General features: G+C 36.0%; 2 protein-coding genes across 2 annotated transcripts; both read right to left on the bottom strand.

The window, feature by feature from the left end:
* Nucleotides 1-2,981: 2,981 nt before the first annotated feature.
* LOC129579441 (uncharacterized) lies at nucleotides 2,982-16,183 on the bottom strand. The gene is made up of 33 exons (XM_055469523.1): nucleotides 16,036-16,183; nucleotides 15,168-15,702; nucleotides 14,798-15,097; nucleotides 14,671-14,699; nucleotides 14,486-14,588; nucleotides 14,179-14,357; nucleotides 13,998-14,102; nucleotides 13,667-13,834; nucleotides 13,437-13,602; nucleotides 12,107-12,291; nucleotides 11,826-12,022; nucleotides 11,660-11,756; nucleotides 11,540-11,570; nucleotides 11,330-11,462; nucleotides 9,137-9,278; nucleotides 7,767-7,921; nucleotides 7,483-7,677; nucleotides 7,375-7,396; nucleotides 7,196-7,258; nucleotides 7,072-7,125; nucleotides 6,544-6,972; nucleotides 6,353-6,480; nucleotides 6,207-6,244; nucleotides 4,859-4,866; nucleotides 4,622-4,776; nucleotides 4,426-4,559; nucleotides 4,290-4,315; nucleotides 4,153-4,215; nucleotides 3,940-4,043; nucleotides 3,644-3,878; nucleotides 3,411-3,541; nucleotides 3,183-3,323; nucleotides 2,982-3,105 (listed from the first exon to the last, which is right to left on the bottom strand). The coding sequence occupies exons 1-33, from the start codon at nucleotides 16,094-16,096 to the stop codon at nucleotides 3,058-3,060; spliced, it is 4,560 nt and encodes a 1,519-aa protein (XP_055325498.1). The 5' UTR covers nucleotides 16,097-16,183; the 3' UTR covers nucleotides 2,982-3,057.
* Nucleotides 11,261-13,425, bottom strand: LOC129578018 (CLIP domain-containing serine protease HP8-like). The gene is made up of 8 exons (XM_055466051.1): nucleotides 12,565-13,425; nucleotides 12,395-12,491; nucleotides 12,107-12,291; nucleotides 11,960-12,022; nucleotides 11,826-11,890; nucleotides 11,660-11,756; nucleotides 11,540-11,570; nucleotides 11,261-11,462 (listed from the first exon to the last, which is right to left on the bottom strand). The coding sequence occupies exons 1-8, from the start codon at nucleotides 12,926-12,928 to the stop codon at nucleotides 11,315-11,317; spliced, it is 1,050 nt and encodes a 349-aa protein (XP_055322026.1). The 5' UTR covers nucleotides 12,929-13,425; the 3' UTR covers nucleotides 11,261-11,314.
* Nucleotides 16,184-16,877: the final 694 nt, after the last annotated feature.

Genomic DNA, 16,877 nt, shown 5'->3' with positions numbered 1-16,877 from the left:
TTTGTGTTCTGTGGTGCATATAATGATCGTCTTACCAACAGTTCTGTAGCATAAGCACCATATAGTACAAGTCAAATCTAAAAAAAGCGTATACATCTGTACTTTTATTCGCACGATGGGCGCACTTTATTTGTCAAAGCAATATCAAATCCATTCGATATATTCCATAACCATTTACATAGAGGAAAAAAACCAGAGGCTGCATATTTGCTGCTGAGAATGCCTGAGCTGAGCTTAATTTGCTAACTCAGGCGCCTGAATCGGTATTTTAACGCAGTTACGGTACAAAATTGTCATTGCTAGCTGGCACCCACCTTATAATTATTGATAAGCAACGTGGGTGCTAGCTAGAAATGACAATTTTGCACCGTAAGTGCGTTAAAATACCGATTCAGGTGCCTGAGTTAGCAAATTCAGCTCAGCTCCGGCCTGCTCAGCAGCAAATATGCAGTCTCTGAAAGAAACAACGGACATCCAAAATCTATTTGAAATCATAATTCAACATAAACTGCAGAAATGTCGAATTTTTTCCATTTTCTCTCTCTATTGTTACTGTGGTTAAGTGATTGCCTCACTTTTTCATTCTTCCTGATAATGGTGAAACAGAGATGTTTGAGATATAAAGATTTTTTTGTTATTGTTATTTGGTTGCTGTGTCAAACGGCTAAGACATTTTTAAAAAAATTTGGAAAAAAACGGTTATTCTGATAAGAATATATTTCTGAAGCAGTAAATAGAAGAAACCGTCATGAAAATCGGTTCTAAAATAGCAAAGAAATGAAACAGTGTACGCGTAGCGTCATCTGCCATCTTTTCGGTAAACTTTGCATGAACCGAAGTGTATTTGTTAAATATGAAATGTTTCAAAACGCCATTCAGTCGTTGTTGCCGTGATTTTTTATTTGGTAAATGAAGAATAAAATAAACAATTTTAAAATAAAACAATCTATTTGTTTAGAAATTTATTATTATATCCGTCCAGTCGAATGCAGTAAAATTATTTAAATTTACTGTTTTTTCTTTCATATTTCAAATGCAAAACAATTAATGATAAGAAATTCAACTTGTTCGAACAACATATTTCGCATCTTAATGGAAGTGGATTATTTTGATTAATTATTTAATCAAAATAAAAGGGATCTCCCACAGAGAACAAAGATGTATAAATTGGCGAATCATTTAACATCGTTTTATATGAGTTTCAACATGAATCTCAGCAATTTCTAGTCAAAACAAATCTATTGCGCTCAATAAAATCATTCTTTCTTTCAATGAATTTAAATTTAAAATTTCGAGACAGTTTCCTAGCTGTGAAAGGAGTCGAATCGCTTTATGTGGTCAGAAGAATCATCCTTTCAATTATCAAAAATGTCACCTAGCATGGGACACACTCGAAAAGTGATGACCAACAGAAGGCAAAAAAAAGTTAGTTACAAGGGAGTTGACCTGTTCAGTCCAAGTCTTCAGAAAATCAACATATTGAGAATTCCTATTCCCAAATCAAAGAAAATGTGATTTTCTACCGATTTAGACACTTACATTACCTACTATCACCCATATGGTGGACCAATCAAACTGGCAGTGAAAATTTATTCTTTTATCCATACTAGGCTACATTTTTGATAATAACTCAATTTGCCACCACGAGATATCGCTCAAAATTGGCTGAGAGTCTTGTTTCATCGTCATGAAGCTGCCGTTAAATTTTCAGAACGGTTTTCTAGCTGTGAAGGGAGTTACAACGCCATATGTGATCAGAAAAGTCATTCTTTGAAAATTTCTTCGTTTGTTCCATGCTAGGTGACATTGATCGACCATATGGGTGCTAGTAGGTAATGTAAGTGTCTAAATCGGTGGAAAATCACATTTTCTTTGATTTGGGAATAGGGATTCTCAATATGTTGATTTTCTGAAGACTTGGACTGAACAGGTCAACTCCCTTGTTACTAACATTTTTTGTCTTTTATATATTGTTCCATACTAGGCTACATTTTTGATAATAACTCAATTTGCCTCCACGAGATATCGCTCAAAATTGGCTGAGAGTCTTGTTTCATCGTCATGAAGCTGCTATTAAATTTTCATATGGCGGACCAATCATGGAACACACTCGAAAAGTGATGACCAACAAAAGGCAAAAAAAAATTAGTAACAAGGGAGTTGACCTGTTCAGTACAAGTCTTCAGAAAATCAACATATTGAGAATCCCTATTCCCAAATCAAAGAAAATGTGATTTTCTACCGATTTAGACACTCACATTACCTACTAGCACCCATATGGTCGATCAATGTCACCTAGCATGGAACAAACGAAGAAATTGTCAAAGAATGACTTTTCTGACCACATATGGCGCTGTAACTCCTTTCACAGACATAAAACCGTTCTGAAAATTTAATAGCAGCTTCATGACGATGAAACAAGACTCTCAGCCAATTTTGAGCGATATCTCGTGGAGGCAAATTGAGTTATTATCAAAAATGTCACCTAGCATGGAAAAAACTCGAAAAGTGATGACCAACAAAAGGCAAAAAAAAGTTAGTAACACGGGAGTTGACCTGTTCAGTACAAGTATTCTGTCGGTTTTATTGAGTCGAATGACTTACCTCGTCATGAAAATACTGATTCAGTTTGTTGACTATATTCGGCATCGATGCAGATTTCTCAAATATATCAAAGTATTCAACAACAAAAGACAAAGTCCCGGTTCCCTTTTAACGTTGATCACATTACATTCATTCAGAATAAAATCATTAATTGTTAACTGTTGTCAACTGAAACGGTATTTCTCTGAATGTTTTGTTTACAATGCGTCAAGTAGATTTCGTTCTGATGGGATCTGTCAAAGTTAATTTTAGTGTGAATTACCGCCAAATGGAGGTCGTTTGCTACACCCCTTGTTTGCGCCAATCCTCATATTTTCAGTTTTAACAATATTAAAAAATGTCTGTAACCACACGTTCAAAAAATCAAAACCCAACTGTTGTGTGTTATTCATTACTTTATTTGAAAATAGTCCATTTAGGAAGTGCAAAGCCAAAGCCAAAATACATGTTAATTTAAGGTTTCATGTTATTTAAAATCCAGTCTAGGTACTGATCAACTCTCTAAAGGGAAAAACAAAAATTGATATATGAACTGATCGATACGAAAGTGGCGCAAAACTAGATGTAGAAGCCATTACCGTATATACTCCTGGAAATCCAGGCGTACCACAGACTCGCGGTCCAAATGATACAACTCCAACCAAATAAGAGTACGGATTCAATCGGTTAGACAAATCTTCAGCCATCAATGGTCCGCCACTGTCACCGCTGCACGAATCCTACGTTGGGTAAGTAAACTTTGTGTTGTCATTGCAATTCAAGTACTTTTGCATCGATGCAATCATATTTGTTTCATATTTCTTTACCTTTCCTTCCTCACCACCAGCGCAGATTTGTCCTCTACCCAATGAGATGGCGGCCAACCGATATACATTATTGCATCGATTTAAATTGAAACCTTGAATTTCCAGCTTTAGTTTCACATCGCTTCGTGATGCTGCACAATCATAATTAGAGAATAAAATGATTTTCCGTGTCAATTAAACGTTTCAAAAGCAAAGAACAAACCGTTAACACATTAATTCTAAATTCAACGAACCATTTTCCGTTTTTCCAAACCCAGCCACAATAAGTGGAGCTGAGTCAAAGTTTTTGTTCTGCAAATGATTGGCAAATGGCAAACAAATCGGCCGTATCCAGTCGGTAAATTGAACGGAACGTCTCAATCGGATCAAAGCGATGTCATCGTTTTGAAGGTGTGACTCTGGTTTGTAGCTTTCGTGAACGATTGTCTCAAGTACCGGCACATCGATTGGCCGATCAGCACATTCACCCTACAAATGAACGTAACACATGTTAATTGAATTCACTTGCAGCAAAAGTAATAATGTGTACCTCTTCACAATCGATGTCTGACAGAAGATCATGTTCGCCCAATCGTACAGAAACCACTTCGAACCTATTTTTCACTAAACTTGCTCCACGTATACAGTGAGCCGCTGCGTTGAACATGCGAATGCAAAACAAAAAAAAACATAAGAAAAAGAGAGAAACATATAAATGCTGTAATAATTGTTTTAAATCATTTTAATAAGTTTCCAGACAAACCAGTCAGAACGTAGTCTTTATGTATAAGAGCGCCACCGCAATAAAAACCGCCTTGATTTCCAGCTACAAGAGAAAAATGAAACACGTTGATGTATTTCAGGTCTTTCGTTATTAGTGCAAATCTATCATATATTTACGTCTTGTGTATTTAATCAATGCCATCCTATGATTGCGATTTAAAAAAAAGGTTACGTTAAAATATTGAAGATGTTGAATGAAATTTCGTGTAGAATTGAAGTGAAATATGAACAGTGTTGTTTTAATGATATTTACCACGGGTAGTCAGTGATTGAAGCCTCCTCGCCTCCAACAAGTCGTTCTTTTAATTGTGTCCCACATTGACCTGGCGGTGGGAAATCGGATTGCTTTAAACGGGGCCGCGACACCGTCTGCGTTGCACAGCACACCTACACGACTATGCGTTAATCGGTTACCGAATAAAATATTCGCAAATCGATTTGAATATTACCAGTGGGTTTCGTCCATCGGTTCCGCATTGAGACTTTCGCAAAAATTCTCGATCATTTTCGTTGATATTTTGTTTAACAAGACCATAGAGTGCATCACATTGGCGCAGTGGAATGCAATTTCCATTCAAATTGAGTGGTGTTCGACATCGGCTTTCTGTTTGCAAATACAGATGTAATAATTTTCATTTGTATTTTAAGTATTCGCATGCAAAATCAGCACAATAATTTACAAATACGTGCATATCTATATGTGGAAATATCACCAACATCCCACTCAAATGTGCTGTACATTCATCACTCGTTATTATACAATTATCAATGCAAAAAATCTTAATGTCAACGACAGCCTTGAGATAAAATTAACAGGATTCAGTCTCGTCTTAATTTTTATTTTCATCAAGTCAAACTGCTTTGACATTGACCGGATAGAATTCGCATCAACTTTCAATCGTAAGAGAAAACCGAACGTGTGCGAGGAGAAAGTTGTCATGGTATAAATGAAGTGAAATGATATACGAAAAAAATTATTATGCTAGAGTATCAAATCGACTTAGACGATGTTTATATACAAAATCAACGAGATAGGATTTTAAATTTCGGATTTTAACCAATCCGCAACTCAATATCAACATAGTCAATAGACAATTTTTATTTTGTAAATTTGCTATCACAAATCTGATTGAACTTACGTGCACTTGTCAAATCGCCGAACAATATGAGCAAGCTACAAAACACTAGTAATGGCTTCATTCTTGTCTGCAAATTGACTGACCGCTTGATTTCATACAATACTCAATCAACAATAATAACAACAACAACAACGCAATGTTGCGTAGACCAAAAATTCGATCTGGTCACCACAAAATTCCACAGTTCACTGTAGGCACTGGATCCTGCTTTGCGATGGACGCTTTCCATTTTTCTACAGAAACCAAAACAGAAAGAAAGAAAGAAAAAAAATTGTATACATGGGTTCTATATGTGTATGTGACGTTCAAGTATTACTTTACGGCGCTAACGTGCGCGGCAGCTGTACATCTTAAAAGTCGGTGTGTGTCTTTATCATCATTACATTGACAGCAATAAAAAGAGTGAAGTGATGGCAGTTTCAAGAAATATCACAAACATGCTAATCATGTTTTTTAAGGTCCATGTATTGACACCGTTCTACACAAAGCCATTGACTTTTCATGACGTTTTTTTCTTTCTTCTTCTAGAGATATTTTTTCGTATTTTTTTTTAGTGGGAAAACCCATCACTATCGATGACACCGTCAGAACTGAATGAAGCGCAACATCAAAAATGTTCAATTCTCACAGTGCACTATCATCAATTTTAGTATTAAGCGAAGATTCTTAGACCTTGGGCGAAAGACAGAAAGAAATTTAAACTTTGACATACAATGTTCAAAAGTGGCACTTTATTTTGATAATTTTTATTTAGTAGAAAAAAAAAAGTTGTCCTAAGTTCATTTCATCTAGGTTTGAGTTGAAACGTTCGAGTCACATAATAAAATGCAGGGAATTAATAAATTTTGCAGGGTTCGATCCTCTGAGTGCAGTTGTTATCGATTTTTATGCTCGCATATGCGACAATATCCAATCGGTGTACTGATCAACTCTCTGTTGAAATGAACAAAAATAAACAGAAATATTTCAAATTAAGTAATGGTTGCGAGAGCTGTGATTTAAGCGAGAAAAATAAAATGACTTAAAAAGTTTCAAACGTACGGTGTAAACGCCCGGCCATCCTTCAAGACCACATGGTGACGGTCCAAATGAAACCACTGCAGCCAAGTAGTAATACGTATGGTATGGATCTGCTGCGTGTTTTGTCATCAAAGGTCCTCCAGAGTCGCCTATTTTTGGATTAAAACACATTAATTGAGATACGAAAATTTATTGGCATTTTAATTACGCACCTCGACATGAATCTTTTCCCAATACACCTCCAGCACACAATTGCTTGTTGGTCAAAACGACATTTTGTTGACGATACACATTGTTACATTGTTTGATTGGAACACCATCAACTTCGACCTTCAATTTAATATTACTGTTGGAAGAGTTCTCAGTTTTACCCCATCCAGCCACAATTAGTGGCTCACCATCATAGCTTTTGCCAGCAACATTTGATGTAACTGGAAGGCAAATAGGTTTGACCCATTCAGTAAATGTAATCGACCGTCCCAAACGAAGTAGTGCAATGTCGTTCTCCTGTGCCCGTGAGTTGGGATTATAGTTTTCATGTGGGATACGTTCTACCACTGGAATATCAAGGACTGGATCTGAGCAATTGCCATCGTCACAATCTCGGTCTTCTTTCAAATCCCATTCACCAAGTCGAACACCTTTGAATTAGAACAAAGATAATACGTTACACATTACAACAAAATTATCATTCATTCATTCATTCAATGTTTTCGTTTCAATTTCAGTTCATTTCAAACCTGATAACGTCCATCTGAGTTGAGTTAAATCTTTGCCATTGACACAATGTGATGCTAAATTTGATAAATAGAATGAATTATTTTATAAAATTGTTTGCAAACACGGTTCAGTCTGTGTATCTACCTGTCAAAACATAGTCTTTATTGATGAGAACACCACCACAGTGGAAGCCTTTGTTGCCATTCGCTAAAAGTGTGATAAGAATTTTTTTTCGGAATTTTAGTGAATCTATTGCATTCAAATGGCTTGGGAGTCATTTTTCATAATTTCATGATATCTCGAAAAAGGATGAATTCTATTACGTTTTGAGTATTCGATCAGGACCTAAATGAAAAACGAAACGTTCATGTTATCAAAATTCTGCTTTCAATATTGAATATACAGAAATTCTGAATAAAATTTTTACTTACCATCCAGGGATAATCAGTTATTCTAGTTTCTTCACCACCAATGATACGATCGTCCAATGAACTGCCGCAAGTGCCGGGTGGCGGCAAATCATTGACACTCAATCCAGGACCGCCTTGTACGGGGCGAGGAGTATTAACAAATGGTGGCTGGGTTGGTGGTGGTTGCTGTGGACCGCTATTTGGTGGACAGCAAACCTAATTGAAAACCAACGAAATGTGTCATGTTATTGAAATTCCGGTTTTTATGTTGAAATCCAATGGAAATTCTGAAATTGCTACATTACCCAAGGGTATCCATTGTAAGCGCATTGGCTATTGCGTAGAAAATTTCGTTCGGCAATCGAAAGGTTTGGTTTTCGGATCAAATTATAAAGACTAGCACATTGACGTAAATCGACACAGAAGCCGCGTCTTTGATCCGGCGTTAGACACTGAAATTCTAATTGTGGGAAAATCCAGATTAATTATACGTTTAAATTTGTGTACAATATGAAAAATGTGATTATCAATGTGAACTGTTTTCCAGGAGAACGCGCTCATTTGTTCGCTGTTTTTTTTTTTTGGTTTGTTTGTTCATAAGTCGAATGCAAATACTCGAAGAAAAAAAAACATGTTTTTTTTATAAATATATAAGTGTATGTCAATTGATTCGACCACTATCACATTGACCGAAGAGAAGACACGTCGCGAAGATGTCTTGCAAGTGTGATTTATGAATATGTCAAAAAGAGACGAACCGATTTCGATTCCAGGCGAGTACATTATCTCAACTCAATCTATTTTGAATGTTGTTTTGGAACATTTCATTCGTTTGCCAAACGTTAATAATCGAAATGTTCAACGCAAAAAAAATGTAAAACTGGAAATAATTTCATAAGAAGATCGTGTATGAAGTGGCGATTTTTTGTTTTCGTCCATTCCGAGAAATTTCTCTTATTATCGATCAAAAGACTTGCTTGCGAAAATGAGAACGGCAACCGATTGAAAATACGCATATACATATTTGAATTGCAAACACACAAATAGGTGAACATTGTTTTGGTGGTGTTTTACCGGTTTTACACAACAGACGATGCAACAACAATAACAACAACAACAACAACAATGACTCCACTCAGATTATTCTTTCATTTTAGATATTTTATTAACTGTTGTTGTTCTTCTGTGTTGCAAAAATAGTTTGCTTATGAACTGATCGTCGGGAATTGTTGAAAAGACGAGAGAAGAAAAGAAGAAAAAAAACGAACAAATCGTTGGGAAAAATAACTATTCCAATGAGTCGATTCATTACGCTCTTGCTTATTATTCAGTTTGTTTCATATGTCAAGGGCAACTAATGATTGTCTAATCGTTTATCATAGTGTCGATGGCACCAAATGTGGTCTGTGTATTACTTGAAATGTTCATTATCAACCCCAACGAGTAATTAACAAGCTCATGATTCAGACAGTTGACAACATTTATATGATACACAAAATTTACATTTAACACTTTTGACGTTTGCACATTTGCTGATGTTTTATGTGATTCAATCTGTTCTTTGTTTCATTTAATTTTATTCTGTTAATCGTCCCAACATCATATATCACACATAACATTCACTTTATTCACAATTTTTTTTAAATAAAATTTAATACACTTTTATATTACTTACGTGCATTTGCTAAACTAATATAGCACACTAGTAAGAATAACAATTGAATGTAATTCTGCATTGTTTTTTTTCGAATTTTTTTCTTTCTTTTGAAAAAAATTGATTCGTTTCGAACTGAACACTCAGCTTGAGTTCGTATCAATCACTGTGTGACCGTAAATGCACCAAATTTTCGGAACTTAACAAAAGAGAGAGAGAGAGAGAGAGAGAGAGAGAACAAAAATAAAAAGAAGAAGATAGAAAAGAGCGGTTAACGAATTTCCAACGCATAAACACATGCAATCACAATGTGTACTAGAATGCTTGATACGTAGACGGAAAGTACCGAAATGATACGTTTGAGATGAGAATTTTGCAATTGATTATAGAGAAGATGCGCGATGATGATATTGTTGTCGTTATTTTTTTTTATTTCCAGTTAAATAGTTTGATCTTTGTTTAATTTCAATGTATATACGGTGTATTGCTGTCGCTATCACTATCGCTTACACTGTAGGCTATCGCCTGTTTAACGGGGTATAACTTGCACGATTGTTGTCGTTGCCGTCGGTGTCGTCGATGTTCGTTCCGTTTGATCTTAACGATTCCGTATTTTGAATCGAACTATATGTTAAATCTAACTCAAAATGTTGTCCAGTGTATAATCATTGTGCTGAAGATACACAAACTTCTGTGTGTGATATTTTATTTCTTACAATTTGTGTTGTGCTTTTTTTTTCTTTCTTCTTCAACACATTTTTGTTCATTCAGTTTTATTTGAGTGTTGAATCTGGTTGTTTACTGTATATAACATATGTATATTTTCGTGTCTCACATTGAGGCTGTTGTGGAAGTTGCGTGTAGAGCGGTGTGGCTCGGCCGCACATATTGACATTAGTGTAGTTGGTGTGCGTTATGTGTACATAGAATTCGCATTGATTTGGTGTGCTCTGGTTGTGTGAGTGTTATTTGGTTGGAATATATGGTTTTTGTTCGGTTATAGCCATATAACCGTGGCTGCTGCGACCCAACATCCGTGTATACTGGTCTGCTTGTGTATTGTTGTCGTTGCCGTCGTTGACGTCGTAATCGTTGCTCTTGTTGTTGTTGTTGTTGGCAACTTTTTATTTCGTAAGCTATTTATTTTTTTTTCCTCTACTCTCTCGCCATAACACATCGCTATCAAAAGCCAAAGGTAACTCGATCGAATACACACAAAACCTGGCATTGGACTTTTGCGGCCAGAATTTCATTTCGAACTTCAAGTTACACGCATACATACGTCACTCGTATCGATATAGATGTGCTGTTTGTTATTTTTATAATCTCGTTCAAGGTCCGACTAAAAAATCTCATCATTAGAACATATCACAACCGAATGGTTTCAGGTTATCACACACTATGTACACATATACACATACACATGATTTATATATCAAGCACCGAGAACCATCATCTTAATTCCTAGCTCCGTTCGAATTTGTTCATGTCCATCAAAGCATCAGAATATGCTCATTTCATTTTTACTTCTTTTGCATAAGATTATACATGTTAGACGAATATTAATTTTGTGAGAGTTTTACACAGATTTTTTTTTTTCTCTCGTAAAACGTGTAAAAACAGTCAGGCTGGCCATGGTGTGCAGATGTATGGATCGATGTTTGGAGCCACACATGAAATCAATTTCAACGCAAAACAGACGAGATGATGATACATAGTCGCATGATTGGGGGATTTACCGCACCAACAATTAAATGTGTCATATCGTCTGTGTTTTTACTATTCCTTTACATTCCGGTTTATTCTTTTCGAATTCAACAGCGTGAATAAAGATGTAACCACCAGCGTCTGCAAAGTATTACATGCAGTCAGGTTATTTTTTTGTTGACCGCCAAGTACATTGTGCTTTCCGCAAGGCAAATGTGAAAAACCATTTCTCGTTTGAACAGACCGCACAATAGTTGTGATAAAACACGCGATCTCGGTTCTTTGCCCATTTCATTGATGCAAAATCCATATAAAAATCGTGTACACTTCTAGTGGTATCGCATTCAATTGCACCAATTACAATGTATATTATTAAATTGTCAGCTAATAATCTTTACACGCTGGCATTAGATTTAGTTTTCCAATAAAATACTCTAATTTCGTTATAATTAAATAGTCTTCTGAACAATTTATTTCCAACAGAAATACTTTTTATGCACCAATTACATCCAAGATGAAGCTCATGAAAGTTGTCAATCTTGTGTAAACAGCGGGTGCAACACCACAATCTGTCAGTCCAAAAGAAACAATTCCGGCTTGATAGTATCTCGGACCAGAATCACTATTCGAAATTTGCATCCTGCAAAATGAGTACAGAAAAAAACAAATTCAATCATTTGTTCATTGACCAAAATCATGAAGACACTTCATGCTCACAATGGACCGCCACTGTCTCCTCCACATGTATCTGAACGAGACCACGAAAGAGTAAGGATTATTTGAAGTAAATAGAAGAATAATTGATCGGAATAATAATAATTTGAGACGTCTAGATACCTTCATATCTATCTACACTGCCGGCACAAATCTGCTTAGTACCATTAACAATCAAATCAAAGTACATACGGCATACATCCATGTCCAGAATTGGCAACTGTTTGCAATTATTTATTCAGAATGTGATGTGTAAAAAACTGAAAAGTGATTTCGTTATAAATTCTACCTGTACATAGTTCAACACCGATTGCAGTGTTAATTCGTCCTCTGGCCTGGCCATACCCCATCCAGCTAATATAGATTTATTATGGAAAATTTGAGTGAATCCATTGAAAACGTAAACATTCGCGGTTAATTTACCTACTTCGGCTGTTGTGTCGAATTGTTCATTTCCCGTTGGCAAACAAATTGGTATGACCCATCCTTAATACGAGAAGAAAAACAAAACTCGAATGTAATTTTAACTGAAATGATCGTCTGCTATTCTTCGGAATGAAATTCGGTTACCATTCAATTTTACCGGATGTTCTAATTTTATTACACTAATGTCATTCCAAAGCTGATCTAATTGAAAAAGTTTGTGCGTAAATATATGGGCGGGTTTGATACGTTGTACTGGTGCGGCACAATTTCCGGCTGTGTCACAATCAGGATCCGTTTTTGTATTATATTCGCCCAAGACAGCATGATCGCTTCGGGGAAAATTGGATTTTCCAAAGAAAAATAATCAATTTCAAGTTCACCTTCATCTAAATCCTATAATTGGAGCAAAAGTGGTGCATTCTATTTACTCACAGTACAGTAATGGGATTTGCATTACAATGAGCCGCCGAAAGCACATAAGACGAGGCTATCAATGATCCACCACAATCAGGCGATATATATTCAGGACCTTAAATTCAAAATGAATGATTGGATTTATACACATTAACCGTTTGCGGAAATGTGCCATATAAAACCATTACCATTTTTAGGCTTATGCTTATATATTAGTAGAACTAGCCATGGATATTGTCCGAGATTGGCAAATTTGCCACCGATAATGCGATCCTGTGATAATTCACCGCAAATTTCGTCCATGTCTTTTGGCCAGTTTTTGTGAAGTCGAAAATCTGTATACCCTTCGATGGCCAAGGTACAGCAAAAATAATAAAGAACTATGTATTTGAACATTTTCCACGAAAGAAAATCACACCACAGATGTTTCGACTTCAAATACCCAACAGAATTTGCCTTTTTCTCTATAGGCAAATGTAAATCATATGTTCGTGGTTTCTTTTTATAATGAGGCCGATCCGATTTTAATATCACAAATCGAATTTGTTTCATAGGAAATGAATTTTATTTACAAAAAAAAAATCTATCACGCTCGCAATAAATATTATAACGACATCATTATACTTACTAAAAAAATGGAAGTTTTTAGAGAGCAAATTACAAACAGAAAATACAATCTCAAATTGATTTCGCAGCAATTAGTCATGGAATATCTTAACACATACACACCCAAAAATTGCCGTATAAAAAAAATGTTCGTAGCAAAAATGGAATGAATGTGGTGTGATGAAATGAATATTTTTTTCTCTGAACTTAATTAGAAACTTAGCCTAAAAGTTGTGACGCGTACACTGTGTGTTATCAATCGATGATACACAAAACAGTGCCAAAACTTAAATATATTTGCCAATTCATTTTGACAATTGTTTTTCGTGAGTTGAAATGTGTTGAGGTGATTTGTGTCTATCCAGTATATTTACATGCGATTCTGCCATGTGATGTGTGGCTCATAGGCAACACACAATTTGTAACACTTAAACGTTAAGCAAGTAAGACGAATCACAGCTGTATATTATTCAAAATCCAGTCCAAATGCGATGAAGTACGCGAATAAACGCCAGGGAACTGGGAAACTCCACATGTTCGTGGGCCGAATGACACCAATCCAACTAGCACATAACGACCAGTTCGAACATCTTCTCGCATCATGGGTCCACCGGAGTCGCCTGGAATTAAATTTAAAAAAATATATTATTCCGTTTGCTTCAAAAACACTTCTGAATGTAATACCTTGGCATGCGTCACGATTGGCCGTTCCTTGAGCACATAATTGGCTTTCGTTAATTATGATCGGTGTACGCGAATTGGCGCTAAATCGAGCGTACGAATCTGCGCATGATCGTGTGTCAACAATTGGCAATTGCAAATACTGCAGCATTGGACTGGATGTGGCACCGCCTGAAATTTATAAATCAGGTATTTGAATTCACTTTTCCCATAATAAAAAAAAAGCGTGACGATTATTCACACGAATGCTTTTTCACAAATGGTCTATCGAAATATTGATTTGAACCAATTCAATTCAAAACAGAAAAAAAACTGCATTAAATATGCAACAAACCTAATGTCGAAATTCCCCATCCTGCAACGATGCCCGTTTTCTGATTTAAATTTTTGTCCGTTGATTCATAACTTCCCAATGGCAAACACAATGGACTGACAAAAGCTGCAAATGTTCAAATTTAATAATAACATTTATTGAATAGTTATAAATAGATTCTCAAACGGGATTTGATGCATACTTGAATTTGTTGTTTGACGTAAGCGAATCAACGCTATGTCGTTTGCGTATTTAGGCATATCATAGTTTGTGTGATGCACAATTGATTCGATTTCATAGTCTTGTGGTTCGGTGCATAAATCGCGGTTATTATCACATAAATTATTTCTCGAATCCAATTCACCCAGCCTCACAAACACCCTAGAAATTGAATCGATCAATTTGATTAATTTGATTATTTGGTTAGCAATAGTATAAAACATGAACATTTTTCGAACGCCAAGATCACAACACAACAAATTGGAAATAAATTCAAGCAATATACGTACAATTCGAGATCGTCCACTAGGTTAGTCACACAATGAGCAGCCGTTAAAACATATTTGTTGCTTATTACGGAACCTGAACATCGATATGAAACCAGTTGTGATGCTAGAATAAAACCGAAAACAAAAATAATCAGCAATTTTATTTGCGATTCCTTTGCGATTTATTCATAAAAAACGACAGTTACTTCGATTGCGGTAAGCGAGTCGAGCCATCCTGCGGGAGAGAGAAAGAGAGAACAAAAGAAATTGAATCGAATTCAGTGGATAAGCATGTGACAATTTTTTTTATACACATTTAAAGCGATAAATTACCATGGAAACTGGCCAGGCACGGCGTCATCACCGCCAATAATACGGGAATTTATTGAAATGCCACAATTTTCCGCATTGATCATGTTCAATTTTTCCAATGGATATTTCGCGACTCGCGATGGAAACGTTGGCACTTGACCGCTCGGAATTGGTGAATCAGGGAATATAAAGCCGGAATCATTGTCAACACTGTTCAAATCAAAGTCACTAGGCTCACTGGATATGTGATGGAAATTCTTGATTGGCTTTACGTGTTGAAAGTTTGGCGGGATGTGAAAATCGGGAGAGAAACTTGGTGGACTATAAAATAGACACATGAGTGAGAATTGCAACTAAAAACGAAGAAGAAGAAGAAAAACGAAGAATTTACCAATTGCGAAATGTGCGCGGATCCTCAAAGTCGAAAAAGTGATATTTTTTCGTTTTACGCGTATAGAAATTCTTATCAGGCTTTCGGCGTGTGTTTAAATCATTTGGCCGTGATGGAATATTTTGATGACCCGAATTGTTGATATCGGAATTAAAACGATTGTAGAGATTTGTTGGTTTTGTTTTCATTGCTTTCGTTTGGCTAACATCCCAAATCCAAGGCTTTTCAGTTGTTACTTCACGAAAACTTCGTGGTAAAACTTCTGCCGATGGACAACACACCAGCGGATCAATGCCAGCAAAACCGCAAGCTTTCTTTCGTATGTCCTTCATAAGGTTCGAAGACAGTGGTTTTGGTGCCGCATGCAATCGCATCGTAATCGTTGTACATTCTTTCAATTTAATACAGTTACATTGTGATGATGGTTGAAATGTCGGAAGTTTAAAGTGATTCAGATCGGACTGCTCGTCTGCATCAAAATAGTATGGTGTGTCATCGTAATAATAATCGGGACCCCATGGATACGCACTCGACACTGTCAAATTAAAAGGAATTCATTAATAAAGATATGCATTTTCATTTGTAATACCGTGACTCATCGTGGAATCAAACCCAACATTGGAATTTACGGTAAAAATTCTAATCACTTTATTCGGAATCACATGAATAAATTCGATAAAATTCAGATTAGACGAAACACTGTAATGCCTATGGCGTGTGTATCCAAAATTGATTTGACTCAGCGCACAAACATGTTTTGCCAAACGAACGAACGATCGATTTGTTTGTTATTCTTTCGTTTGTTGTTGTTATTCTTGTGTTGTTGATCTGTCTTTCTGAAAATCCCCCCGAATAATCTCAAACTTACCGGTCAAGGCGAGGACAAGAAGACAAACGCAAACCATATGATCAAACTTTAATGTATACATCGTAGAGATTCAGCTATAATTTTCGTTGAAAATTTTCACTGTCTATTTTCCCTGTTCACTTTTCAAAATCCAAACACTTTTCTTCTTCCGATCAGTTTGTTTTTTTTTTAGATTGTATCTCGTGCACGACTTAAACACATAACTTTGTTCTATGGAAAGTTTAAACTTCAATGAGCAAAATAGTAACTCATACGTTCGAATATGATGCAAAAACAAAGGTCACCAATTCAACGATAACATTTAGCTAAATGAAAAGTCTATGTCTTTTTAATTGACGCTCGAAAATAAGTAGCTTAATTAGAACGCAATCGCACATTAACATTAAAACCATCAACGCTTTCGATTTTTCAAAGACATTTAGTCCAATGTATGTGTGTGTGTGTGTGTGTGTGTGTTTATGAAATGCTCAATAAAAGTGCAGCTTTATTATTCAAAATGATATTGTTGTGATCACTTCATTAATAACGAATGTAAATCATAAAATGCAATTGACGCTTGGCCGCACACTGTCTGTTGTTTTCGGTGTTGGAATCCAATTAAAAATTGGTGCGCGATCTGTTGCTGTTTCTGTGGTTGATTTTTTGTTTTATAAGCTTCTTGGTCTCTCTTGGACTTCTTTACCGGGCGCGTGATGAGTTCAAACTGTTTTCAATTTATAAAGTGCTTCAGGTCCATATTGAGCGTGTGTGGATCCAGTGGCGTTGACTCGCTCGCCTTTTTTTTCTCTGTGATGCGCAATCCACTTTAATACTATATCACTGTTGTGTATTTGTTGTCGTTT

The sequence above is a fragment of the Sitodiplosis mosellana genome, unplaced genomic scaffold (genome assembly GCF_009176505.1).
Source record: "Sitodiplosis mosellana isolate CC-2019 unplaced genomic scaffold, AAFC_SMos_1.0 Smas_scaffold_6226, whole genome shotgun sequence".
NCBI classification, from domain to species: Eukaryota; Metazoa; Arthropoda; class Insecta; order Diptera; family Cecidomyiidae; genus Sitodiplosis; species Sitodiplosis mosellana.
Note: the sequence above shows the minus strand (reverse complement) of the source record. Positions and strands in the feature narration are given on the sequence as shown.